Source organism: Lacerta agilis, chromosome 2 (assembly GCF_009819535.1).
Source record: "Lacerta agilis isolate rLacAgi1 chromosome 2, rLacAgi1.pri, whole genome shotgun sequence".
NCBI classification, from domain to species: domain Eukaryota; kingdom Metazoa; phylum Chordata; class Lepidosauria; order Squamata; family Lacertidae; genus Lacerta; species Lacerta agilis.
The window spans coordinates 85,341,408-85,367,276 of record NC_046313.1 but is presented as its reverse complement, the minus strand read 5'-3'; the positions used below and the strand labels follow the sequence as shown (position 1 = coordinate 85,367,276).

General features: G+C 42.2%; 1 protein-coding gene across 1 annotated transcript in view; it reads right to left on the bottom strand.

Moving 5' to 3' along the window:
• Positions 1-25,869, bottom strand: part of PLXND1 (plexin D1) — a 154,335-nt gene that overhangs the window by 9,237 nt on the left and 119,229 nt on the right. The window contains 10 exon segments of the mRNA XM_033141130.1: positions 228-302; positions 760-900; positions 4,899-5,046; positions 6,227-6,390; positions 8,133-8,237; positions 9,292-9,326; positions 12,212-12,275; positions 13,432-13,535; positions 14,686-14,842; positions 17,318-17,464. Of these exon segments, the coding sequence (XP_032997021.1) occupies positions 228-302; positions 760-900; positions 4,899-5,046; positions 6,227-6,390; positions 8,133-8,237; positions 9,292-9,326; positions 12,212-12,275; positions 13,432-13,535; positions 14,686-14,842; positions 17,318-17,464 (1,140 nt within the window).

Sequence of the window (25,869 nt, the reverse complement as noted above, 5' to 3'; positions counted from 1 at the left end):
ACACAATAAGAAAAATCTTTCTGATAGCTGGTTGTCAATGACTTGATTAAGACCATGCACTGAAGGACAAGGATATGGACTTGTGGTTAAGCTTCAGTGCAGAGGGCACATGTTGAAATTTCATACGACTGTTTCAACCATCCATGCAAACAGAGCCTGTTTGCATTCAACCCAGGTCAACAGCACAAGGTCATGTGAATTGGCAACGAAAGGGGGAAACAGCTTACCTGGCTGCGGTATCTCTTGGCATATTTGTAAATTTCAGTCATGGCAACATTGGTGTTAAACTCATTCCGATATTTCTTCATAAAGGATAAAACAAACAGGGGAAGACTATTAATCAACATACACAAAATGATATCCATCCTGTTTGACAGAAATCAATTACACTAAAATGGTACTTGGATTTCATTGCGCTGTAAGCTAACATCAGCATATTTGAACTCTGGTTCTCTTCTAAGTTAGTTAATTAATATGTGACATACATAACTTCAGAGTTGCAGGAGAAAAAAAGGAAACCAAGGTCAATCCTTTGATTTATACTTGCTTTGGCTCATGCATGGATTTGTTTGAGGAACCCCCCCCCCCCAATGTTACTCTAAATAATATCACTTAGCATCTTTTGGCTACAGAACTTATATTCATATAGATTTGAAGCCAATGTTCTATATACTGGACATAACTAAAAACATTTGCTCCCACAATATGGGATGCTGATGTCATAAGCTACTGCTCTGAGTGGCAGAGCTGATTTCTTACCCTGGATTCCTCTGCCAAGTGTGCATTCATTTCCTGTTCACTGAGAGGTGGCATGTCATGGATCTGTTTGTAATACCTCTGCACTATTTTTCTATACTCAGGAATCTCCTTGGCATACAACAGTTTATTCGTAGGCGAGTCCTAGAGAGAGAAAAACAGGAAGAATCCATTGTTATTTCCTTGACTTAATGATTAGTTCATTTGCTATCTGATCTGGGCATAATATTGGCATCAGTTTAAGAATGTAATATGCAACCTTGCAATTATATGCACCTTGCCCTTTAAAACACAGACATGCAATAGCACATTCAAGGCATGGGGTTGTATCCAACAAAGTCCTCCTGTTACCTCAAGGATTTCCACCTGCACAATGAGACTTCCTCTCCTTGCATGCCACCCTCTCTGCCGTCCCTAAGTCTGTTCTAGGGGTTCCTCCAGAGTAGATTGCATGTGTGTGTGTGGGTTTGGGGAGACACAGAGGAAGTCCCAATGTGCTAGTGGGATGGCTTCACTGGATAAAACCCATGGAAACCGCTGTATTGGTAACAGTGGTTCATGTGTATTACAGTGTGTGATACATATAATTAACTAGGATCATTTGCTGACATGTGTACCAGCAACAGCATATGCCAAGGTTATCCGGCTTCTAGATGACCCACCAGAAGCTTCATGTGGAAAGGGCTAAAGAGCTTATATTATCAACATATTGCCAACATTACACAGAAGCTGGGTTTGCCTCTCACTATTTGCCAATACTGCAAGGAGGAGTAAGGGCATTTACACTGCCTTGGTTAGATCTGTCAAAGTGCAAGTGAAGCTGCCCACATTAAAAACTGACCAGCCGCATCAGTCTCCAACTCTGTTTCTTAGCTCAATCCACCAGTGTTCCTACTTACTGTGGATTAAAAAAACCAACAACTTTAAGACCCCATGAAATGAGGGGTCAGGATCCTTCGGATAAGTCTAGTGAGGTACTTGACTGAAGTTAGCAGCTTTTAAATCATTGGGGTGGGGAGAACTGGGTCCAGTAAAATAATGACATATTATAAACACATGTCACTGTATTTTGATGCATGGGGTTTATTTCCCCCACTTTACTCCACAATACCGCCTTTTATGCTGTTGTATTCTTTGAAACCATTTCCATCTGCTGTCTGACCCCAGCCGACCCGTTTTCTGTCCTAACTTAGGTTTTGACAAGGAAAAACTGTAGATGTTTCATAACAGATGCAAAAATGTTTAGAAACCCAAACATACACCACCAACACATCTCATTACAATGTCACTTCATGTAAATCTCTCTGGGCGAAGCAGTTCCCAGTGTGCAGAGGGGAATGCTCAGCTGCAGTGGTTCGCATGGGCCCTCTCTGCCCCACAGCTCTGCTGCGCATTCACTGCAGACGTGCCAGCATTGAGACGTATGTGATTTACAACATGCCCTAATAAAATTTATTTATGCTAGAAAGTTTCAAATGTCAACACCAAACTCAGCAGAGTCATAAAGAGGACAATATAACACACACACACACACACACACACTTTCTGCTTTAGAGATTGATCTTGCTCCTGAAGCTTGCTCCTAAAAAAATTATATGTGAGCCAGTTCTAGCAGGATAAAGCCTGTGCCAAGTAGTATATGGCCTTATGAGTTCCCATGATACAGTTTTGTGTCCTGACTGCACAGCTTGCAACTGTCCCCCCTGGAACAGGACAAGTGAGCTAAATCAGAGTATCTGTATCATTACTGCATTACCATTCTTTAGCCTCCAACTTTAGCACTATAACCTGTTTTGCAGATATCCGCAGCTAAACATGGCACATACACAAAGAGGTGTTTCTTGCTGCATGGTTCCTATTGCCGACAGTTTCCTTCATAACCATGTAAGAATCTCTCATGCATAAATGGTGGTCTAAATCAGTTCCACCACCAGCAGAACGATCATTTATTATTACAGTCATAAGGCCTGAGAAGAATATATAGGAAGAATCTCTAGAAGAGCCTAGAGACTATTGAGTCTATTCCAGCCTGGATTCTGCAAGCTATCCATCTGCTTAGCTGGACACTAAGCTCCTTTTAAAACATGAGCCAATTGGTCAGGCAGTCTCTCTAGGAAAACGGGGACACTATCTCGAATACTCAAGGACAAAACTGTGTAACTAACAAAAAAGAGATGATGATGTATTAAAAAATGAGAGGATGAAAGTCCAATGCTGAGCATATAAAGGAAATACACATACAAAATGGTCCCATTTGGTTCTATTCTGGCTAAAATGTGGAACAATGCCAAACAGGCCTTTGTTATAATTAATGGTTGTAAAACTCAGAGATGCATCCCATAAATCAGCATCAGGCTTCCTGTGGTTAGAAAGCTTCCTGGACTCCATTAGAATACGGTACATAACATCTACCTACTTAGACAAGAAACAAGGAGAGAGTGGAGTACATATGTTTTCCCCACCCCTTATTTCCAAGAGATTTAGCACTGGTATGATATATATCGATTCCCAAATTACTGCTTCTGTCTTATCTTTTCCCCTCACAATATTATTTTTTTAAAAAACCATATAATACAATAAGGGAAATTAAGCTAAAAAAAAACCCAAAAAGAAAATACAGAGTCCTGTCTCAAAGGTAGCTCTTATAGCCCTTGTCACACACAGAGTGGTGGACCCTCCCAGCTCTCACCTGGTAGCTTCCTGTTCTTCTCCCAGTCTCTCACCTTGAGGGAATCTTCCTTCCCCTGCCACTGACTTATCTTTGTGAAATAATTAAGGCCGGGAGGAGGCAAACAGGAGATTTCCAAAAGGGTGCCATGACTGTTAAAAGTGTCTTTAGCACAAAGTATTAATCATCCTAACAAAGAGAGGTTCATTTTTGTTACAACCTCTGTAAGGAATTTGGCACAAAAAAAGACAACTTGCCGCATCAAACTGTAATGCTTTTTTATTTCAACGGAGTGGAAATGATTTTAAACTAACACTTCAACCTGAAACCCCACTTTTAGTGTTGCCTGTTCAAACTACAAAATGTTGAGATGACCTTGGAATACCAGAAATATCACACTTAAACAAGGCCTGCCACTTCCAATGCACAAACTGGCATACAATGCGGGGATTTCTGGGTACCATAATCTTAAGAGTTGTCATGGAAAAGTCCCTGTTACCGCCATGCGTTACAACGTGGCAAGATAAGGCGTCTTCAGATGACTGTGCTGCGCTGGTAGGTTCAGGTGATCTTTCAGTTATTCTGCTCCCATACTGCACAATGCAGCACCCTCAGCTTGGGCCAGGAAGCAAATAGGATATCATTGCTCTATGGTCAGAAGACTGGGCTCCTGTCAGCAACACTTTTGCATTTTGCACCAATGGAAGCTTCCAGACACTATTCAAGGGCAATATACGGTAGTAGCTTTATCTTGAAGAGACACATGCATGTGTAACTGTGGCGAGAACACCCTTCTACAGAATAGGCTATAGTTAGCAAACCAAAGATGAACAAAAGGAACTCCTGGACACAACCACCTGTTTATCCAGGAACACTCCCAAACTGTGTAGCTGCCAAACCTGCTCTCTCATCCCAGGCCAAGCAAGAAGTTTACTCTCCTAAGCCACAACCTCTTTTTGAGTTGCCCCATTGGCAGGAACTTATGGCAGGCTCCTGCCCCTAGATGTAGTTGCTGAAGCTCAATATCCCAGTCCTGCCAGGTGGGGTCTCAAATTCCAGGCTGCCGATGGCCATGCAGCTCCACTGCTTTTTACCCCACAGCAGATCTCAGGTCTTTTGGTGACAAAGCTGACCTGTCTGCTGTAGGAGCTGATCACTCAAAAAGTGTTTAAAATGTCTGGATGGCAATTCATTTGAGCGGTATGAGCCGGACAATTTATCATGAGTGATTTGTGCCATTAGCATTGCTGTACTGATAACACATCTGACACAGCTACATTTAATAACAATGAAATGGAAGAAAGCTTAAAGTGCCATCATATAATTCTCATTTTGTCGGCTGCCCACAATGGCCAGATCCATCCCCCTAGTATACTTGGCTAAGCCGACACTAGCTGCATTGCAAGACAAACAGAAGGGAAATATCTGTGAGGCAAAGCAAAGGAAAAAGTTGTCCTTATTGGAAGTAACGTACCTTGCCCAATTGCAGGTCAGAGATGGAGCAGGCGTCGATAAAGGCCTGGGCTATTACAGAAAGGCAGGCATCTATGTGGTCTGTTTTGTCGATGTCAAAAACAAACTGGGGGTTCTTCAGAATGTTGACCCAAAACCTCAGAGGTAGGCTGCAAAATAGATGTAAATGGTTATCATTCTCTCATCTCTCCATTACAGTGTGATGGAAACAACTTAGGTCTATGGGAGTATTAAAATATAAACTGCTGAATCTGAATAGTGCAGTAGGGTTCTGGATTGATGTATGATATCATCTGACCGTCATGCTTTCTTCCTGGATTTTCCTGTGTTTATGAAAACACGGGTTATTTATCTGCTGACAGTTATTTCAATGTTGGCAGAGGTTGCTCCATTACTGCTCAGAAAATGACATGGAATGAAACCGCTGTGGCATGGAGAGAAGGAGCACAAGATTCAGTGAATACTCCTCCCTTCACGCATATAGGGTGCTATGGGTCATTAATCTCTTGGCTTTTCAGCCCAAACTCCTGACATGGTTGTCAAAAAACATGGGTGTATCTGCCCCTGAAGAGCTTTGCTATGAGTACCTACTTATTTAGGAGAGGTGCTGTATAACTAATTGGGGAGTGGGAGAGAACCCTACTGATCACTGCCCAATGGGTTATGTTACCTATAGAGTCTGTTCTTCAGCTCTGACAAGTCCGTTTACAGTTGTCCTCACATACAGTGAATCTGTAGAACTCTCTGCATTTGCACAAATATTTGTGGTAGCCTATATTTATATGAAAACTTGCTGACACTCAATTTTGATTTATTTTTGAGCTGGAATGGTTGTTTCCCCTGTGACAACTTGAAAGGCATCTCTTTAATATTCTCTGAGGAGGATATACGTTCCACTGCTGAGCAGACCTGAAGCTATTTTCTGTTCCCTTGCCATTTCCCGCCATTTCCTTTTCTGTATATGCTGTCTCCTGAGAAACTACAATGGAAATCAACGAGATGTGCTCAACCATAAGCATACTTATAATTACAGGAAGTTCTCCCCTTTTGTTTATTTATTCCCATCAGCCTGTCTTGCACCTCAGATGTTGCACACATAAAATGATGATGTCTGTTGCCCCCTTAGTATGATTTACTCCATGCCCTCTCCTCCTCAACTCCTTAATCTTTCTGGGTCTGGACACTTAAGTATTCGAACCCTCACTGCATATTCTTATTAATAATTCTAGTGATAAATAATATAAGCCATGGTTATTTTGAAATTCAAGGGGTTTTTTTTAGAAGTATGTGTTCATTCAAGGCAAAAGGATTGAAAATTATTTTCCCAACCTGTTTGTTTTCCAAATGTGCAATGTGTCTGGGTCAGAGATCCCTCTCTTTTCTGCTTGCTCTTCCAGGAAATCAAAGAAATACTTGATAGCCAGAGGAGGTTTGTCATCTCGGAAACTCAGAATGGCTTTGAATAAGTCATCCAGGAATTTTTGCAGTGTGCCCTAAAAAATAAGAATATTCAAGTTGGTTTAAGAAAGCGGCAACTGTGGTGGCAAAGATGTTGATGAGATATGACTATTTCTTTTTAAAACTAAATTGAAGAAATCTTGCTATAGAACGATTGAAGAATGAGGCAAAAATAAGAGCCTGGAATGGAGGACGGGTTAATACTGTGCACTGTGATATAATTAGCTTTAGTTTGCATTTAATCTCTCTTGGCACGGAGAATCTCCTTCTCTGTTGCTGGAATCCAAGAGCACATCTGTGATTGTTCTGTGTGGTAAACAGTGGGAAAAGCTACAGACCCCTGGCAACTCTTATGATCTCTCCTCCAATTATGAATCACAAAGCACTGGAATTACAGGCTGGCTTAAAGCCAAGCTCTGTGTCCAAGTCTGTTAAGAGCAATGGTCTGATGTTGTAAGTGGGAGTTTCTCAATGCAAACTGGACTGTTCTCCACTGCTGCATCAGGCTGCCTCAGACTCCGTTGAGGTTTAGCACTTTATCTGACACCCCAACATGTGAAATCCTTGCGGACTTTAAGAACTACCATCATATTTCCCATAGTGTTCAGGTCCCATTTAAGCAACAAAACAAGAAGCAGAATTAATGACATGAGAGTGCTTGAAAGTGCCATTTGTGTCACCGGTATTTTGAGAACTACATTGTGAATAATGTAAGTTAGTAAGAAACAGCAAATTAAGCTTTTTCTGCCATGTTTTAGTCCAGCCTTGCAAGTATCCACATACCTTTTTTTTTTTTTTTACACTAACCTGCCTGCTCAATCCATATATCCTTATGTGAAGTCATTTGTAAGTATGGGTGGAGGACCTAATATGTGTTACACACACTACTATGACATGCATTGCAGGAGGACCATCGTGGTCCCTTCCAACTCTACAATTCCATGATTCCATGTAATCCTCACTTCTAATCAACAAACACACTTTTCAAGGAGCTGATTTGAAGCAGAGAGGGCCCTACCCTTCCCTCAACTGCTTCACGATCACAATTATTTTTATTTATTCAAAATTTATAAGGGGTTTTTTGTTTTTGTTTTTTTAGAAAAGAACAAACTTCACAAATTAGTATCTTGAAACCCATGATGGAAAGGTGGCTGAGTGAGTGTGAATTTTAGAGGGAAAGCAGCAAGGAAGGGTTAAGCACCATTTTCTCCAATTCAAGCCACTCCCTGGCACACTCCGGTAGTGCGTTCACCTAAACCAACTGGCTGTTGGGATTTCCCTTTTTGCCCAGGCTCTCAATTATATCTCTCATAATATTATGAGGTACAAAATACAGATGCAGTCCCAGTAACTAAGCAGCATTGGCATATTCTGTGTGGTTCCACTTTGAGGGTCCTGCAAGGGAAGAACCAAAATCCTTTCCCCATTAATAAAGCATTCTAAGTAAAGGATCTTTTAAGGCCTGCTGATCTGAGTTGATAAACTAGATGTACAATCCTAAACTTCTTTATTCAGAAGTAGGCTCCATTGTCTAAGGCTGCAGTCCTATGCATATTAGCTGGGAGTTACCTCCCATTTATTTATTTATTTTTGAATACTCATGCCCAGGATCCCAATATAAGCATTCTGTCCATTTTTGATGAATGAATTTGGTTGTTCTGGGTATTGGTCATCAAAAGCCAGAGACGGGATGCTTCTTCAAGAGTTTAATTTGTGCTGATTCACACTGGTGACAGTCACCATTCTTCACACTCAGCACAGCCATAATGCATCCTACCTTTGTGGACAGCAATCTGGTCAGGTAGATTTCAGGGAGGACTTTTTTCCTGTGACTCTGCCGATGAGATTTCTTACTCTCATTCAGGTCATCTGTGGGAAGGACCTGAACAATTGCAAGAAGACAGGGTTACACATGTTTAAAATGAATGTTTTGAAATAAATGCTGCTAATAAAGCATTTGTGTTAGAAGAAGAAAAGACTGTTAGCCCATGCTATAAACCAGACAATTCATATTATGAGTACTGGAATATATATATATATATATATATATATATATATATATATATATATATATATATATATATATATATATATATAAACACAACACAACAACACCGATTGTACTGTTTGCTAGCTGTGCTGCTTGATTCCTTTCCACCACCCTCCTCCTTAATGAATGAATGATTTTGCCATAGATTCAGTTAGCAATGAATTCAGCTGTCTGAAACATCACCAGACACAATGTTCCCTTTCCCTTCTGCTAATTGGCAGTCATCATAAAGGTAAAATACATTAGAAATATATGCAAGATTATGACTGAGATTAAGATGAAAAATTGACTTCTCCCCTTCTCTCTGCCAAACATAACGTGTGTTCAATTATTATCTTATTACACAAACGATGCAGGAACCACAAGGGTCTCAAACGCACCCCCCTTGGTGGGTCTGATCCTGGGCCAACAAGCTGGCCAGCTGACAAATGCATCAGTCGGCATATGCTGCACATATGGAAAACATTCCTAGATTTGTCTTTGACAATAAACTATGCGCAGCATTACTGCCCTTTCAGTGTACATTGCTAAACTGATGCGAGGCGGGGGAAGGAAAGGTGGAGGTTTGTTTCATAACAAACACACTTGGCAAATTTCATTGGACCAGACCAGCCACCCACCCACCCACCTATCAAACCATTCCGGTTAAGTAATTATTTCCACACGTTTGCATAAAGCTGTTGCGATTTGTGTGTGAACAGTGATTTACCCATACCATGTCATTTACACACACACACACACACACTTTCCTTGTGTGTGTGGGTCCAATTCCCAAATAGACATTTCCTACGGAGGAAAGAGGGGGAAACGACCCCCTAAGAAATCTTTGGCCCACCCAGAGTGGGCGAGTCATTATCCCAGACTGATTTTGGAATAGGATACTTACCAAGTGAAAGTATTTTTCAGTGTCCAGATCTTTCACTGAAAAAGAAAAAAAAGAAATATTTTTTGGAGAAAATGAAAGAAAATGGCTTAGCTTGCTACTTTCCACAGCAAGTTTTTTTCCCCTTAGAAGGAATGTTTCTGCTGCTGAGGATAATCGGCAGTAATAACACACGATATACTTAACTGTGCTCAGAACTTAAGTAACATCCCCCAACAAAACATTAACTGACCCAGATGACATTTACATGAGTATCTGGTAGTAAAATCCATGTTTTATAACTGGAGAACTTGACGCAGTGGCTGAACCGAGAAGGAAATACAGAAGATACTGGCTTCCAGTCCTGCTCTCCAATTGCTAGGCTGCATCCATGCCTGGCATTATTTGGCCTTTGTTGCCCTCATCACGGAACACATGCCAATTCCTTGAATAGAGTGGTAGAGAATTAGACCTGGACAAACTGAAATCTCTACAGTGAATCGGCACCACTGTATTTGCTACAAGAGGAGGCTGCTGTAACTGAAGGCTGCAATCTTTAAGCGTTATCTGTGAATTAAGTCCCACTGAACTCAATAGGGCTGAAGTTTTGAGTAGGTATGTGTGGGGTTGCACTGTAGGTACTACTTCCCTCTCCTCTCCAGACTCTTTCCCTCTTTTATAAGACCTCATTTTCCAGCGAAAAGCAAAATAGCGCAGAATAAGTAGTGTTTTCCTCTTCCTCGGTGACCTTCAATTCTTTTCATCATCGTTTTATTTGTCAGCTTCGCTCTGAAAGTGGCCATTGTGACTGCTGAAAACTTGATCTGCCTACTGGTCGGCCACTTACCCAGCTAAAAGCCATTCTGCCTGGTGTCTGGAGTGGGCGGAGATTGGCAGCTGATGTGTTGCAGTAGAAGATGACAGCCATTCAAGGACAAAGGTCAACAAACAAGCCTATTTAGCAACAGTGAAGAGGATGACCTCATAACATCCAGTCTGATGATGACCAAAGCTATATTATATTTATGGACAGCTCCAGGCCTCGGTGCGTCCCCACCCCCGCCAGATTTGCCAAAATACTGTACTGCTTGCTGCTGTTTGGACACCCATTTCTCTCTCTCCGATTGCTGGCTGCCATTCAGAGAATGTCATGCACTGCAGGGAACAGGGCACTAAGTGTCTCCGCTCTGCTTTTCTGTCTCTTTGTCTAGCCATCAATCCTACTCAGTTCTGTGGTGGACGTTGAAGGCTTTCAGATGAATGGTATTATTCAACAACATAAATTACTGTAGCTTAATCACTGTGATTGAGATAGGGATGTGAATCTTGCTAAGTCCCAGTTATAACAAAGTAATATCATGATGGGTTGATTACTTTTAAGCTGTAGAAATTTTTCATAGTATCATTAAATTGCTTTCACCTTGAACTGGAAAAAAACAAGGAACAACTTCACAAGTGAGGCTTAATTTGTGCCTCCCCCCCCCCCAATTTCTCTTCTTATATATCTTGAAACATTAATGCAGAACAGAAAGTGGGGTACATTTGTAATGCAAGTAACCAGCGCAGGATTTGTATCACAAATCCAACTAAAGCAAGGACCACTGTAAGCCTCACATGTGAAAATACCCAAAGAGCACTGCTACTCCTTGGAGACTAATGGGCTTACTTCAAAGGGAGGATTGGGAGGAAATGCTGCTGAATTTTGCCACAGATGCAACAGCACTAGGATGGACTTCTAAAATGGAACATGGGGCTCAGGAATCCAAAAATTGTTTCTGGGAGGAAGGGTCCAAAAGGTTTGGTGAACTTTCAGATTTAAAAATCTGGCAATAGCAACATTGGTGAAATTGTATGGTCCATTTCCAGCCGTTTTTACAGCAGAGAATTCCTCTTACTCTCAGAGTCAAAGTAGGAAAAGCACTGCTTCCCTTAGCTTCTACCCTCCCTGGAGAAAACACACCTGGAAAAATGTGAATAGATGTTGGGAAGGGAGATCATATGAGATACTATCATTACATCATTACAGCAGCTATGCAAATGGAGTCTGCACAGGAGTGATGTTTCTATTGGGTTTTCCCCACGCCTGTGAGTTTTGAGGTACAAAAATCTCACAGCCCTGCCTTCAACTTTCCATTTTGCTGGACCAAAGATAGCAAATGAACAGACACTCAAAAATCTAAGAGGACTAGGTTGGCTTAGTGATTAGAGTGTTGGCACCAAATTGAACTTTTATCCTATGGCTAACAGCAGTGTGGGTGATTTTTTTGCCAGGATTGTGGCTGGGGGGGGGGGGCTAGACTTATCATCCTAGTATACTGCAGTCCCTGTGGAAATTGGAGTGGGTGGCCCACACCTGTCACTATTATAATTTTTAAAAACAAAACATGTTTCTAATGAACATTTAGCATCAAACCTGATATGACTCTCAGAATGCTTTGCTTGGTAAACCTTACAGCAAAAGCCTTCGCATGTGGAACACCCTCCCATCAGATGTCAAGGAGATAAATAACAATACAAATTTTAGAAGCCATCTGAAGGCAGCCCTGTAGAGGGAATTTTTAAATGTTAAGACGTTTTATTATCCTTTTATATCTGTTGGAAGCCCAGTCAGATGGATGGGGTACAAATAATAAAATAATAGTAATAATAATAATAATAATAATAATAATAATAATAATAATGAAAACATACTAAATACAACTAAGGAATCAAACTATATGTGAAACATGGTAGCATATGGGTCCATTTTGTAAAAGAAAACACAAAACATCCCAACCATTGGTGGTGGTGGTGGTGGTGGGGAACAAGTGACTGAGAGTAGCATGCAGTCTGGTCTCTAAGTAGCAATATGGAAGGCACTCTAATCCTGGCTTCAGTCTGCAATTTATGAAGGAACCCCTTCCCCTCAAAAGGCATAATTCATTAGAAAAAAGTAGCAGCTTACCTCTACTTAAAGTAGTATCTTTCTTATCAGTTAAACTCATAGCCAGGGAGGCACCTTCAGGGATCTGTGAGTGAGGGGAATACAAAATAAATAAATAAATAGAGCAATAGAAAACAGGTGGACAGATGGACTGTGCATTTCAAGCTTTCCCCTCTTTCCTGATAACACTGCAACAATATTATTGTGATGTGAGTGAGCGCACAGAAGCCTGCAAGTCTGCATACTGATAGGAAATCTGAAGATTACTGCAGGGACAAATGAATGAAATGCGACAGGAATCCTGATCAAGATGCATCCTGAAGCCCGCAATCCTGAACACACTTATGAAGGGAGCAAGTCCCAATGAACACAGTGGGACTGACTTCCGATTAAACATGTATGAGATTGCACACTGCATGCCCCGTTTTGAGTCTTCAGAGGAATTGCTTGTGGAAAATATTACACCAGAATGATTTTAAAAAAAAAACATGCGAGGGTTTTTCATGAAAGATCCATTAACAAGATGATAGACGTATAATAACCAGTTTACAGATCCTTGCAGCAGAAGACACACTAGTTTTTGTTTTGTTTTGTTATGACAACATTCTGCATGTGGGTTCCTTGATGGAAATTACTCCAAACACTGCAGTGGAACAATCATAGACCCAGGACTGGTTCACATATGTAGCCATCCATATGATTTGGGTCGTGTGTGCGTCATAATGAGACGACAAGGGCCTAGCTCCACAATACCACACTGCTGGTATTATGTTGCTTCCCCAAGCGCAAGCACCAAGCACATCCGTAGTAGTCCTTTGAATACACACTTAAATTCCTCGACTTTAACTTCAAATGAAATTATTTCCTCAAAAGAAGAAAGAAAGGGGGGGGGAGAGAAACCAAGCTCCCATAAGAGACCAATGGGAACTCTGACACCACTCTCAGCAACAAAGAGGAATGGTATGATTTTAATTAGGATGGATAGCAGCCATTGGGAAAAAGAAGCTTCCCCCCCAGCACTAACTTGTTTCGCATGAAGAGTGTTTAATTAGTCTCGATGTGTTGCAATATTAACGAGTTTCTCGCCAGGGCAGATGTCTGTTCCCCGGAAGCTCTTATGGAGTTATGGCAACCTTCCTGCTTGCTTTTGCTAATTCTGCTTAGAAAGCAAATTGTGGCATCTCCCCGAGGAAAGGCAGGCCCAAAGGAAGGGAAGTTCACGGAGCATTCACACTTCTTACCTTATAATGTGCTAGTGTGTTCAGTTTCTTCCTGCCATCCTCCATCACTGAAGTGTCATCAAGGTCCCGGAGGATGTAGCTGTCAGTGCTTGTGGCAAACCATTCTAAATATAAAGAAAATGGGACAAGTGGAAACCATCTCTGAACACAGCAAGTGCTAGCAAGAACACAGACAGTTTCCTTTTTGTGTCACGTTTGACAAGGGACACAGGTGTTTCGGTGTCAAGCTCTGCGGCTCTTTGGGGGCACTTGTGCCATGAAACTCAAATACACAGACCTTTTTAAGTACCTATTGTGGGAAATCTTACAAGGACATGCCAAGCAGGTAAGAATGTGACCACTGGCATTTCCTTCTGATGTCATGTATCTCTCACACTGTGAATAAAAAACCTGTTCAAGTACAACACATAGTGTGTAAAGAAAATAAAGGAATCTGGGTATAAAGTAAAAAGTACACACCTGATCTCCAATAATAATAATCTGGGCTTTTTTTTTTAAAAAAGTGAGAAAATTCATTTAACTAGTATCTCATTTTGAATACATTTGTATGGAAGTAAGTTCAGCAGATTCGGAATTATGGATCACAGCTTTAGAAATATAATGTAAACAAAGCTAACAGCTTTTCATGGGGAGCAGATTTTACCACACATTTTGTTCTGGTTTCAACTGTGGCACTTTCTCCCCAGTGTGTAATTCAATTACAATCGTATCCTGATTTTGTTGTGACCCGGAAGGGAAACCGCCACAATTCCTGTGAGCTTCACCATATTCAAAATGCATTGCTATGCTGTGTTTGAGGGATGTTAAGACAGACCCAGCGGAGAGCAATTGATCAATCAGAAAGGGTCCTGAATTTTTCAGGTTCTGCTCATATGCAAAATATGCAACTGTTTTGAGGTTTTATTACCATCAAGTGGTATATAAATGTTGCAATATAAATAAAACAAAACAAACACCGAGGTAACGTTCATTCTGTATCAATGTTCATTCCTGATGAGCAGGGTGGGTTCCCAAAAGATGTTTACTAGGCAAGTATTCAACCTGGGACTTGATCTTAGTAGCAGGTTATTATTATTATTTAAATCAATTCGCAATGTTGCTAAGGCACCACAGTTCAACAACAGTTAATATATGGAATACAGGTGTTCCATGTTGGAACATTAGGCTTGCGCATGATGAGCATTTGCGCATGATGAGCATTTGTATCCTAAAGATAATGACAGGTATTTCTGAACAGGGAAAAAAACGGTTTACCAAGATCAACATCTTCTACTCTAGGCCACTGGGAATATGGAATATTCTTGCAAAAGGCTTCAAGTATCTTCTCTTTAACCTGGCTGAGAGTGTCTGTATCCATGACCCGAACACTCAGTGAATCCATCCCACAGCCTTGGAAAGACACATTAAGATTCTGTGGAGAAAGATGGTTGCTTACAGTATGAGGTGATTTGCACAAGTTAAAAGCCGTAAAAAGCCTGTGAGCTATAAGTGGAAGAAAAAAATCTTGGCACACCATAAGCACTGTTCTAAAAAGAGATGAATATTAAAGCTAAGGAAAAGTGCTGATTTACAGTCTCATAGATTGAAATTGACCATATTATTCAAAGAACTATGAGACCATGAGAGAGTGCAGTCTAAGCTTCCCCAGAATTGTCCTGTCTATGAACCCAAACCCTGAAAAGCAGGAACTATCTTAAGCTGGGAGTAGGAAAAGTGACTGTTGCAATTTTCTTCTAAGCACTCACTTTGACACAAGAGGAGACTGAGTGCCAGTGAAGCAACAGGTATAGTACAGTGGCAGCTGGTTAACCTACTGTACAATGATGAACAGTGACACGAGGTAATGCTGCACTTTGAAGCCCTGCCTTTCAGGACTTCAAAGCGCAGCATGGGGCTATCTGACAGCGTTTTGTCATAATATAATGACTAGACAACTCAGCATACAAGCTCCCAAATTCAAGATTTGTAGAAGAAGGAATCATGAGTTCTTCATCATGTGGGGAGGAGCCATCATTCAATGGTAGAGCATTCATGTACTTTCACAAAAGCATTTTGACAGCATAGAATGAGCCATCCATGTTTAATAGATCTATTAATTTTGGTTTGTCTCATTTTTCGAATTTTAAATTCAGTTCTCCACATCTGCAACTTTAAAAAAAATGTTAATGAAAATTCGTAAGCATTTTAGTGTGGATTTTTCTTAACATACACATTTTGTATGCATTTTTGCAAAGGAGTTTCCCCTAATTGTGTGTTGGCATTTAGTATGCATGTGCATTTTTATGCTGACTTACCCTGGTATAAGCATTTTTGAACATATTCTTTGGCTAAAGAACTATATTGCAAAATTTGGAGAAGTGTGGCTTTCGAAGAGTGTGCATTTAGGCTTGTGTTTTGTTTTGAAAGAATTAGGAAAGTTTGCCTTTAAATGGAAGCTGACATGAATTTATCCCCCATCTGAATTTGATAGCAACCTTTTATAATGTGTTTGCGACAGGCAGGACAGCAGGGTGTATCTGAACCTTTCCCTTGCTTACAGGATGCCACTGTTGCTTATTGAACCATTACCAAGTTTGAATTATGCCTATTTCTAGGACGAGAGTTTACTTTGTGAATGGTAAGCAATGGAACTTAAAAGTTTAATGTCTTGTTTTTTTTGTTTTTTTAAAGATAACCAGGTTTACCCACAGTTTGGTTAACACTGATGTTATCTTTGCAGAGACTTTATTTACTGTCACCTGGGAATTGTGCATTCGCTTAAGTTTCACTTACTTGTAAACAAAGAGTCAGTAGCACTTTCCCAATTTGTTCTTATGGAGTTATCTCTGTAAAGAGAAAGTTAATGCCAAAAGCCCTGCTGCTAACCTCCTTTGCTCTGCATCATAAATTATAAATCAGTTGGTAATGTGAACCTACAGCAAGGCAACAAAAGATACCCAACCAAAAACCTGTTCTCATTTTTACACCAGCACAGCTCTTGAGTGAACCCCACTGATTCTGAGAGAGAGCTCCTTCAGATTTATGCTATTGTAATCAAAAGCAGAGCTTGGTTTGGACTTTGCAAAGGTCTGTCTACTGCATTTACTGTCAGGGTTGTAGTTAACATATTCCCCGAGACTCTACATTCTTTGTATGAGTCAGTCCCACAAGAGGCATTTTACAGCATCACTTTTCAGCACGACTTCTGTAACACCCTGCATAAAAGCCTTCACACCATGGACTCCGCTTTACAACCAGCAACCTTCGCTGGCAGTGAAGTCAGTGCTTTGCCAGAAGCTGAAAAGATGTGACACACCTTTTTGATAATGGCTTGTTAATTTCCCCCCAGCATATCCTGAACGTCAGCCAATCAGATGGAATTCTCAATGGCCTCCATATATTCTCTGCCTTGAAGATCTTAGTACCCAGATGTTTTAAAATAAGATATATTTCCATATGTACTTTTCCAAGTCTAATATATGCTAGCACAAGGACGGTAACTTTACATGGAGAATGAAACAATTTTGACAGCGAATCTGAAAACAAAGTTATCTGATATGCACAATTCCTAAGGAACCTGTGTACTTAGGGCACAAGCCTTCCTATGGATCTCTTGACTTGTCAGCCTCAATGTTCTTGTGACTTACTGTACCCATTGATTTTGGTCTATTTACAGGATATACTTGTTGGTCTCATCCACTGACTCAAAATACAATTTCTTTATTTAGTACTGCCCCTCTCCTCCAGTTCTCATTCCCCAAATGCCCAATACAAGTCTAGAAATAGGGCACATTGCTTCACCCAATTAAAAGAGCTTCAGTTCCTAAAACTGATACAGATGACTCAGCTTTCAAATATAGCCATGACACAAACAAATCCTTTTCACTGAAGAGCAGGAATCTCTTACCCTTGGCTTTGCTTCAATATTCTCTCTCAATAGCCATTCTTCGTTGAGAGTATACCTGGCTTTTCCAGTGATGGCATCTATGGAGCCTTTATTGATCTGTTGCTTGATTGCACAGAGCAGGAGGAAGAAGGGCTCCCCAACAGTTTCCTAATAGTGGAAGTAACAGGAAATGGTTGGTGACCAAGAACCAATGAGCACAATTTCTCACAACCCCCCCCCCAATGATTTACAGCAGGGGTTAGCAAACTTTTTTGGGAGGGGGCCAGTTCACAGCCCCCCAGACCTTGTGGCGGGCTGGATTGCACATGCGGCGGAGGGCTTCTCTCTCTCCCCCCCTCTCTCTCCCCCAGCCCCTTCCTCCCCCCCCCATGGTGCTGCAGGCGGCGGTGGGAATCCAGCCTGCCCCAGCCAAAATGGAAAAACAACGGGAAGGACAAACAAGAGGAGCGAAGAAGAGGAGCACACACAAAGCCCCAATCCTACCTCTTGGTAGCAGATCCCAAGGAGGAGCCCCCCCCCCCCCAGGTCCCGCAGAAAGAAATCAACCTCCTTGCCGCTATCAGACAAAGGCATCACCAACATTGGAAAGGAGCAGCACGTGTCACTGAAGCAGGAGAGGCTGCCCTCCCCCTCCCCTCCCCCTCCCCTCCCCCTCCCCTCAGCTGAACTCCCAGCAAGCTAGCACTCCTTTCCTCGGAGTCACAATCGCCTCTTCCTTAGCCAGGAGGAAAAAAGTAAACATTGGCCCTTTCAGGGAGTGAGCGGGCTTAGGGGCTATTTCGCTATGAGGAACAAGGAAGGTGCCGCTCACCTTATGCAAGGAAGGGGAGAGGACGGCCTTAGTTGCACCCACCCCCTCGTCGCTGCAGGTGCAGCACACCATCAAAGGCGGGGGAAATGGCCCGGGATGTGTTGGTGTTGGAGGGAAGCCGCAGTTTGCAATACCGGCCCATCCATGCCTCCCCACCCCCCCAACAGCACCCGGACTGGATTTTTATTTATTTAGTGTGGCTTAAGAGGATGCTGGTGGTGCTTTGGTCTAAACCACTGAGCCTAGGGCTTGTTGATCAGAAGGTCGGCGGTTCGAATCCCCGCGACGGGGTGAGCTTCCGTTGCTCGGTCCCTGCTCCTGCCAACCTAGCAGTTCGAAAGCACGTCAAAGTGCAAGTAGATAAATAGGTACCACTCCAACGGGAAGGTAAACGGCGTTTCCATGCGCTGCTCTGGTTTCACCAGAAGCGGCTTAGTTATGCTGGCCACATGACCCGAAAAAACTGTCTGCGGACAAACGCTGGCTCCCTCGGCCAGTAAAGTGAGATGAGTGCTGCAACCCCAGAGTCGTCAGGGGTCCCTTTACCTTTACTTTACCTAAGCGGACTTGATCCCCTGAAGCTTTGGTACTCAACTGTCCAAGCTGCATGATGAATCACTAGCTTGTAGCTGAATGTATGCAATCACACCCCTCCGGCCCGGGACCTACCTGCTCCGCTGGCTGCTCGGGGTGCAAATGCACCTATATCACACACACGCCCCCTTTTTTTCTTGGGTGCTTGCTCTGAGCTCTGGGTCTGCACCCCCTCCCCCGCCGCCGCGGCTATTTCCGGTCGCTTCTTTTGTTTTATTCTATGCTTGGGGTGAGCTGCGACCCTCCCTGAGCTCCCAGCTGAGCTGGGCGAGGTAGAAAGGGGGTGCCCCTGGTTCCACGATATCTGGCCCTTTACAAACCACCCACGCCACCAGGGTGTAACAAACGGCACATTTTATTCACATTTGGAACTGGGAAAGAGAGAGAGGGAGGAAGAGTACACGCGGCAGAGGGGGATTCTCTCCCCCCCTCCCCCAGCCCCTCCCCTCCCCCTGCCTACCTATGGTGCTGCTGGCCGCAGTGGCAGAGGGACGAGCAGCTCAAAAGCAGCCCTTTTGGGCCACTCTTCCCTCCTCCTCCAGCCTCTGACCCTCGCAAGGGCGGGCACAGGAGCTGTGGTTGGCAGAGCGCAGCACCCCTCCCACCTGCAGCTCCTGTGCCTGCAACTTGTGAGCGGCAGAAGCTGGCAGCGGCCAGCGGCGGTGGGACGAGCGGCCCAAAAGGGCTGGCTGGCTCAGGAGAGGTGCTGCCCAAAATGGCGCTCAGCCAGCTTAGCCCAGCCCCCTTCCTGCACTACACAGGGCGGGAGAAGGACAAGGAGAAGCCAGGAGGAGGCGCCACGGTGTGTGAGAGGGAGGGGAGATGGCAAAAAGGGAAAAAATAATGAACAGAATCGCCAATCCACGGACCGTCCGCAGGCTGGATCCTGAGGGCAATTGCACCAGATCTGGCCCGCGGACTGTAGTTTGCCGACCCCTGATTTACAGAGCCATTTCCCTGCTGCCATATTTACAGAGGTAAATATTAGAAGCAAAGTTATTTTAGGGGGCCTCCAGACTAGTCATTATTTTGTGGGAGGAAATTCAAGTGCAAACTGAAACATTACATTTGTGCAGTTAAAGTGGATTAAAGTCCTATGTTGTCCTAGTACAACAAATCTCACTTAACCCCCCCACCCCCATCTTTTTGCAATTAGGAAAGCGATGGGGAAGCATATAGAAAACTTTGAGGTGAAAGAATGATTAACAGGAAGATGTATCAACACCCGCAAGCGAATTTGGATGAATGCTCATTGTCATCTAGCCACCCTATAAACAAATCAGAATGAATGCTGAATAAATGGGTCGTCTGCAGGAGCCCTTAAGATCCTGGAGAGCAAATGCAGCTTTCAAGCAACCAAAAAGAGATGCTCATCATTCTATACAATCAAGCAATATTATCATAGAAACTAGAGCAGGAAGCAGAGTTGGAAGCAATAATACAATGAAATTACAGGAGGAATTTTAAAGAGTCAAAATGAAATTATCCTATTGTAAAGCCCCACAAATAGATGGGATCCTTGCTTAGTCTCTTGTGAAACCAGAACATGACATTTATATGTCCCTATATTGGGAGGATAGGTAATATTATCAATTGTACAATCTGGATCCTATCCAGACATTAACGCCATACTTATTTTACTTGGCAGTACTTCAATACTGATACCACTGAAATTGGATAACAGTAATTTTATTCACGTTCTCAGTACAGTTTTTCAGAGATTTCAAAGGCAATTTTCCAGATTGAATCCATCCAGTTTCACTGTCAAATAACTGTAAGCTAACCGCAATGTATTTTAATTCAGAAATCCTTTATATGTCAGCCTTTTTAATATTCATAATTTTTTCCTCCAACTAAAACGTTTATATTAATTTACCATTTTTGTAATTCAATTTCACTCTTCCCCTCATGCATTCATGCACACGCACACTTCTTCTGAATTTCTTAATTGCTGAGGGCAAGAGAAGTACAATTACTGCAAAAATGTTTCAGGAATCCAAGTGGCCAGCGTCTGTTCCTTCCGATTCCTCTGCTTGATTGATGCTAACGCTATTAATGCTTTCTCATCACTACAGCAGCTAGTTTAATGCCAGCTTTGGCTTTGCTACACTTGGGATGCTACTATACGGCTGAAGATGGGTACATGCCATCTGTTGTGTAAGTGCCAGGATTTAATTTGCAACAAGCAGCATTCTTATGCTAAAACAATAATCATACTAGCTTCTTATTTGAAGGTTTTGTCAACACTCTGCCAGATACCCACATCTAACTGGGCCTGTTGTGGTCAACAGTTTGCAATGTTTGAATTTTACACCCTCGATTTTTCTGCATGAGTCACACAGCGGTTGCATGAAGAGGAGAAACTATAGCCCCAAACGATAGCGCTATCAAAGCATTGATTCTGAATGGAGATGTACTTTAGGACATGCTTAATGCTATACACATGCTTAATTAAGGTGCTTTGTTGAGTCAAGTCTCACAAAAACTGGAGAACAGACTGTGGTTTAGGGCTCATTGAGTTACAAGTGGGGAAATAGTGACACTTGTTCAAAGTAGGGAGGGAGAAGAAAGATATCTAGGGTCTTGGACCCAAGAATGACGAAGGTCATTGTTACAGAATAAAATAAGATGTATTTTTTATTTTATTTTTTGGTATTCACATATGTTCTTGGAATTAAGCTTTAATGAAAGCAGACAATACTGAAAGTGCTCCAGATTGCCCTCTGCTTCAGATTTTTATAGCACAATCCTATGCATGTTTATATGCCTGCTGATCGCCGAAGAATTGATGCTTTTGAATTATGGTGCTGGAGGAGACTCTTGAGAGTCCCATGGACTGCAAGAAGATCAAACCTATCCATTCTTAAAGAAATCAGCCCTGAGTGCTCACTAGAAGGACAGATCCTGAAGTTGAGGCTCCAGTACTTTGGCCAGCTCATGAGAAGAGAAGACTCCCTAGAAAAGACCCTGATGTTGGGAAAGATGGAGGGCACAAGGAGAAGGGGACAACAGAGCATGAGATGGTTGGACAGTGTTCTCGAAGCTACTAACATGAGTTTGGCCAAACTGCGAGAGGCAGTGAAGGATAGGCGTGCCTGGCGTGCTCTGGTCCATGGGGTCACAAAGAGTCGGACATGACTGAATGACTGAACAACAACAACAAAATGCATGTTTACTTGGAGCTCAATTCTTCTGTGATCAAGGATGCTAACTCCCTAGCTAATGCATTAAAGATTGTAGCCATGCTTTCCGTCTCTGAGCAGGAAGAGTGTGTACCTTGTAAGGGAGTTGTTGAAAAGGCTGACCTTACTGTGAAATGCTAGAGAGGAACATAGGGTGGTTGTGTATTAAAATCAGATTCACCCCTACCCCCACCGCCTTGTAAGGCATGTAGCTGAGTCTCCACCACAAAATGCGTCAGAGTCTCTCTCAGCCACAGACAAATTGCACCTGAATCATAAACCTGCTTCCAAAGCCAGTAAAAGTGTTTTGCGAGAAGGCCACAGTGACAGAGCTGATATTTACTGCCTTGGCATAACATGTATCGCATATGATTAAGCAGAGCATGTGAACACTTCTCCCCCACTACGTCTGAGAGTGCCACAGCAAGAAGCAGTTAAGCAGGCATTTCAGCTGCAGCTACACTATTCATGCTGTAGACTTTACGACAAGAATTATCACACAAGAAATAAACTATTTAAGTCCCAGCCTCTGACATGCTAGTTCTTTGTGTTTCTGAATCCCAGAAATCGTGGGTTGTTGTGAAAATCTGCAGAAACAGAAAGTCAGTATATTTCAAAGATGGGAAAGGAAGTGGACAGCGAGGGAATATAGATGAAGTGGATAACTTGGAATTTATTTCAGATTTATTGCTGGGAAACTGGTTTGGGAAGAAGTCAAAACCATCCTCAGACTAGGCTTTTTGTTGTGGGGGAGGGATGTAAATGTGCTTATTCGTGGGGAAAAGGGACGTTTTGAATACATTTACAGAGCACATTTTATTCTCTATTATATTTGCTTTTAAATGAAACGTTTGGTGATTTGTAACTGCAATGTTATGGGCTCTTACAAGTAACCCTGGGAGGTAAAATCACTTTGTATTAATGAAACCCAAAGTCGGCATCCTTTGAACTGTTCCATATAGGTTGTATGAAGTTCTGTTTCTATATGCTGGAATTGAACAACAACTGGGAGGGGAAGAATGAACTCTTGGGTTAAATTTACAAGCTACTCTTCTAATGAGACTGAAACAATGTTAGAGATGTCTCTTGGGAACATATTATAGACAGTTAAAATGCCTGAGGGCACAAATAAAACTATCCCAACTACCCCAATTCAAAGTCATTTCTTACATTAAAAACATTGCTTTATGGAGGCTAGCAATGGGCACATAATAGCAAACTCCAGTGTCTCAAGCCCACTATCTTGGCTTCACATTCTAGTTCTTTGGCTAGTTATTGGGCCACAGAATCATAGCTGAATCCTTGCCCGCTGTTTCTGCTCTATGGCTAGGGGTGACTTTTACCACCTTTGCCTGGTTTGTCAGGTATGGCCATTCCTGGACAGGAATGTCCATGCATTGGCAACCTTGAAGCTGGATTTCTGCAATCTACTTTGTGTAGGGCTGCCCTTGGGCCTGGTTTGGAAGCTCCACATGGTGCAGAATGTAGTGGGCTGACTGCTGATGGGGACACCAAGCTGACAACATGTTACACCATTGCTAGAATATCTGCACTAGCTGCCTATCAGAGCCAGGTTCCAGTTATTAATTTTGAAAGCTCTGAACGACGTAGGTCCAGGGCACCTTAGGGTTAGCAAGGCTCTTCTGACATCAGCATGTAATAAGAGTTTTTAGTGTCATTGGCCCAGTCCTGTGGAATACTCTGCCAACAGAGATTCAGCAGGTGCCTTCTGTTTCAACCTTTAAATGCCTGCTGAAAACTATTCCATGCTGCCTGGCTTATGGAGGTACCGGTAATCAAGAATACATTTTTCCATAATAGCTGATGCTCTCTAACTTCAAATGTGTTTTTTATTAGACATATATACTGTTGTAAACTTCACTGAAATTGTTTATGATCTAGTGGTATATGCATATTTTTATAAATATTAAATAATAACATTTTCAAGGTGAAACGACAAATTCTTGCACTCTGTGTTCATTTGTCCAGAAGAACCCCTGGCAACACCCTCCAAGGCTCCATACTTACAACCACTAAGTTACTATTCCTACCTCGTCTCTCATCATACACTGAAAAGATGAAAAAAACAAACTACCCTCATTATGAGTACAATTGAGTGTTTAAAAAACATTGACTAATCTGCATTACGTAACCTTAATCTTTGCAAAGAATTACCTAACTTGTCCTATCAAGAGAAGATAAAGAAGTGCTAGAATGTCATTTGTGATAGGCTCGTATATTAGCATTTAGTTAGACTCCAAAGAGGACTCAGTTGATTCTTCCCCCTATGGTTTCTGAAGCTAACTCCAAAGAACTCCAAAGTGCTTCTCTTAGTGCCAAACTAGAACGATGTTACCTATATGACTGCAATGAACATACCTAGTTTCAAACCATCAATAAATAGTGACTGTACAGTGGGAGCAGGTGGGATGAGAATTGGGTACACAGCATGCAGGGAAGCAGAGTAAACTCTTTCCCACCCCCATGTTGGAGTCCCACTGAAAGTGCTCCCACCTGAAGCTGTAATTCAACCCCAGAAGAGACGCTTACATTGACAGCTTCCAATAGCAGTTGGGGAGGGTGTCATTGGGACTGCAGCATATGGAAAAGTGTCCACCCACCTTCTTGGTCCTAATTCTGATCCCCTGCAGCTGCTATTAAAAATTTAAAAACCAGACACGTTAATTGCAATCATGCAATAAACATCACAGCTTGTTTGGCTCTCGTTGTATGACAAAAGGCAAAAGCCTTCTGGGGTTTCTCACTTATAAGTTAATAAAGTCCTAAGTCTGTTACGGCAAATCTAGGTTTTTATTGAGGCACCTTCTCCTTCTCCTGAAACATACAATAACTTTCTGGAAGTCACATCATATTTTTACTGGTACACTTCAGACATCATGCCAAACCATGGTTTAAAACCCAAACCATTCCTTATGATTCCAAATCAACCACTATTTAGAGATGCTTGCTTGCTTTCCTTTTCCTTTTGTGTTTTTCATTTTCTATAGCCTCGACTATGGTTTCAGATTAATTCAGCAAAAGCATGCCTTGCAAATATACTTTTAAACATGATTTCAGACAAAGCTTTGCTGGCTGAATGCAAACCATGATTTATCACTTCAGACATCACACCAAACTATCACCTTCCTTAACCATGAAAGTTTCTTTAACCTTAATTCCTGTCTGAATTGAAGCAATGTGTTTCTGCGGAATTCTTTTCAGGCTTGTGTTTCTGAAACTCTTTGTTTTTCTTTTCCCCAAATGTCTGAACTTTCAGACCTTGACCACAACGGGGAGGTTGGAGGGGGAAGGACCCTGAAGCAAAATAAATTGTATGAAGGTGTTCCCTAAGAATTAAGCTACACGAGTCACTCTATACAATTAGCTGCATTTGTATGTCATGATAAACCAGGGTTGCAAGCTTATCAAAGTTTTAACATGAATGAGTAACATAATGATGCATGCAACCTGGTCATTCCCTCTTCATTCTTCCTTTGGCATGGGAGAAACAAACCATGAAGTTGTTCGATTACCCCCAATGAGGCAAAATTGCTAGCTAGCCTTAAACTATGGTTTGCTGTTGTCAACAGTATTAGCATACCTGGTGGCCATGCTGTGGCCACAGTATTCACACACACACACACCCCAGCAGCATGGAACTGCACCACTGTGAAGTGGACACCACATCTTTGGGTGCCCATGTGAAGGAGGTCTGAGTCTAGCCGACTAGTGTTGCAGAGTAACCAAAACAAGAAGGGGATGAGTCTAGTCAAGTTTGGCTGAGTAAGTCCAAGTGCAATGAAAATAGCTGAATTACACCAGGCAGTTCTTTGTAAGTTCTCTTAACTCTTGGGCAGCAGAACACATTTGTGAAAGCACCTAAAATCTGAGCCTTTTAATTTTCACAATAGGGCTATATTTACAAACTGAACCAACTAGTCAGGCTCATCACTGGAGTTGCCCTT